At 41.6% G+C, this 2,778-nt stretch overlaps 1 protein-coding gene and 2 non-coding genes across 3 annotated transcripts; 1 reads left to right on the top strand and 2 right to left on the bottom strand.

Annotated features, from left to right (window-relative positions):
- Window positions 1-451: 451 nt before the first annotated feature.
- trnaq-cug (transfer RNA glutamine (anticodon CUG)) lies at window positions 452-523 on the bottom strand. The gene has a single exon. It is a non-coding gene; the product is annotated as a tRNA-Gln (tRNA).
- Window positions 524-831: 308 nt separating this feature from the next.
- trnal-cag (transfer RNA leucine (anticodon CAG)) lies at window positions 832-914 on the top strand. Its single transcript has one exon. It is a non-coding gene; the product is annotated as a tRNA-Leu (tRNA).
- LOC147819226 (uncharacterized) lies at window positions 851-2,771 on the bottom strand. The gene is made up of 8 exons (XM_087173433.1): window positions 2,376-2,771; window positions 2,072-2,158; window positions 1,879-1,977; window positions 1,625-1,771; window positions 1,433-1,510; window positions 1,296-1,359; window positions 1,021-1,084; window positions 851-881 (listed from the first exon to the last, which is right to left on the bottom strand). Exons 1-8 carry the CDS (start codon window positions 2,589-2,591, stop codon window positions 851-853), a joined length of 786 nt encoding a protein of 261 aa, XP_087029559.1. The 5' UTR covers window positions 2,592-2,771.
- Window positions 2,772-2,778: the final 7 nt, after the last annotated feature.

The following is a 2,778-nucleotide window of genomic DNA, read 5'->3' as shown; positions in this document are numbered from 1 at the left end:
GTTTAGACATTTCAAGATGTAGTCATTTAGGGCTTTCATTTCTTAATCTGGCAGCGAAGTCAAGTGAACCCTGCCCAGTTTGCTGAAGATGTGCAATGAGCACTTTTGTGCGTAGCAGCACCTGGCACACCTGGAAATGGGCTGGGATCAGATAGAAAACTTTTTCATAACCCACATTCCACATGGGCATGTTACAGCCAATCACATTCACTAGATTCATCCCCTTCAAACAAAGGACTCTTCACGTCATTACACATGGACAGTTTGGGAATCCTGTGGAGAGATCTTTTCAGGGGAAACATCTCGAGGTCTTTTCAACTTTTAGATGTCAACGATCTTATGATAGCATTATTCTCCACGTATAATAGTTACCTGCTTTATCGGTCATATGTTCATCCACTACCATCTGCTGTTAACTGCCCCTTTAGTGACTGTTAAACTTCCCCAAACCAGGTCCCACCGAGATTTGAACTCGGATAGCTGGATTCAGAGTCCAGAGTGCTAACCATTACACCATGGAACCACAACTGTATAAGACTATAGTGGGAGACTTCGACACATGAACCACCAAGATTATGCATTGCAATTAGTATCAATCTTGTGACGAGTTTGTGACATTATTGCTGAAAGTAATGGAACAAATGAAACGCAAAAATCCAGGAGTTACAGATAAAAGATTTAACAGGCATTCAGAGTGTTGGGATTAAAGCCTGTGGCAGTTCAGTAAATACGGATAAAATGCTTATACACTTGCTCTGCAAGTGACAACCAGCAACAAAGTGAACATGGCTGACATGTTGTCGGAAAGTAGTGTCAGCAATGGCTAATATAGTCAGGATGGCCGAGCGGTCTAAGGCGCTGTGTCCAGGTCGCAGTCTCCTCTGGAGGCGTGGGTTCGAATCTCACTTCTGACATGAACATTTTCACTGGAGCAGCATCTTTCTTTCATTCATTCAGAATACCTCAGAGTGACCCAGGGGCAGGACTAAAACCTTGCTGGGGAAATGATATATTACTTACAGGCACAGAGGCACACACTGCAGTGGGATTCTGGACAGGGACTGAAGCTTGAACTGGCTGGAGCCTGTAAGAGAATAACATTTGTTAAAATGAAATCACAATTTACAACATAATCAAACCTTAAATTATTATTTCATATAGCCAATATTTTTTAGGTTTCATGTGTCATTTCTGATATGAATAGCTTTTGATACCGTTCATACCCTTGCAGAAAAAAATAATGGGTCGAAATACAAATACTTAAACTGTATTTGAAAAGTGGGTTGTATCATTACTTACTGGGACAACAATGCTGGCTGGAGAACTGGTGGTTGGCTCGGTGGGATCGGTGACTTGGGTCTGTAAAACATTCAGTCTAAGTAACTTGTATTAAAAACTCAAATTAAACAGTTGCTATGTGATCTCTACTTACCTTTGTTACTTTTCTGGCAGCACCGAGGTTTGGCTTCGCTGCCGCGACATGCACACCACCAAATCTTGGCTTGTTAAACTGAAAGGCAACAAAGCAAAGGGCCATGTCATGAGAGGGCTATATTGTCAAACTGTCATTCAGTGAACAAAATATTTATAGTCAATTTGTGAGTGTGAATAATTTTCTAATTACCATTGCCAAATTCAGTGTTGGTCGCTTCCTATGAACCACACCGGCTGCTGAACCTTGTTGCTCCATGGCGCCATGGAGAACAGGACTCGCTGTTGCTGTCTGTTGCCCCGTGGATCCCTGGGCAACATTCGCTGCAGCTGGCTGTTGCTGTAAGATAGAGTAGAAACATCACTAATTAGTTTGTGAACCTTTTATAAATATACACTGATATGTAATACCATTGACAAATTCCGTGTTGGTTGCTTCTTATGAACCTCGCCGCCTGCTGAACTTTGTTGCTCCACGGCACCATGGAGAACTGGCCCCGCCGTCTGTTGCCCTGCCGATCCCTGTGCAACATTTGCTGCAGCTGGCTGTTGTTTTATGACAGAGTAGACATGCCACTAGTTAGTTTGTGAACATATGTGTGTGCACACGCTAATTGAGTTGTAAATTGGCCAGTGTTACCTTCTGAGTGTGGAATCCACACGTGCATGTCCTCACACCACCGAACAAAGATCTCTGTCCATGTGACATCCTTGGACACTTCTCAATCTAAAAATAACAGTTATACATTTGATTGAATTTCAGACAGCTTAAATCATTGCTTTTCATTCGTGTATTTAGAGTTGAGATGTAAATGATTCTCAGATGTAAATATTGATGCACATAACAGGTTTATTAATTCATAGGAACCCTGTCTTTTACTGTATTTAATAGAAGTCATAATGTTATTGTAAAGTTATTGTGAGAGTATATATAGTATATACACCTTTTGATACAGGTCATGCCACTTCTTCTGCCTGGGAGCTGGCCTGTTTCCCTGGCTGGCAGGCCAGGCCCCAGTGCTGGCAAACTTCCTCAGGCGTGACATCCACTCTGAATCTGTCATCACTTTGTGGGATTTTGCCTTTGGTGACATAAAAGCATGAACATTTTTAAAATGCATGAAAACAACATGAGTGCATGACAATGAGGGCAGGTTCATTGGCCTTTTAATATTGTAATAACCCTATAAAATCCCAGTGGTGGCATGAAAGTACTTTGCAGGTGAAAACTGAAAATTTTGTCATTGTAGATTCCAAAGTGAATCAAAATGGCTGCATGACACAACGACATTCACTTCACTTGCATGTTACGTCAAACAGCACTGTAAATACTGTAAACGTGTAAAT

This window comes from Seriola lalandi, unplaced genomic scaffold, assembly GCF_002814215.2.
Source record: "Seriola lalandi dorsalis isolate HSWRI2012SDOR001 ecotype SW California unplaced genomic scaffold, Sedor1 jcf7180002054217, whole genome shotgun sequence".
Lineage (NCBI taxonomy): Eukaryota > Metazoa > Chordata > Actinopteri > Carangiformes > Carangidae > Seriola > Seriola lalandi.
This window is presented reverse-complemented; position numbering and strand designations above follow the sequence as displayed.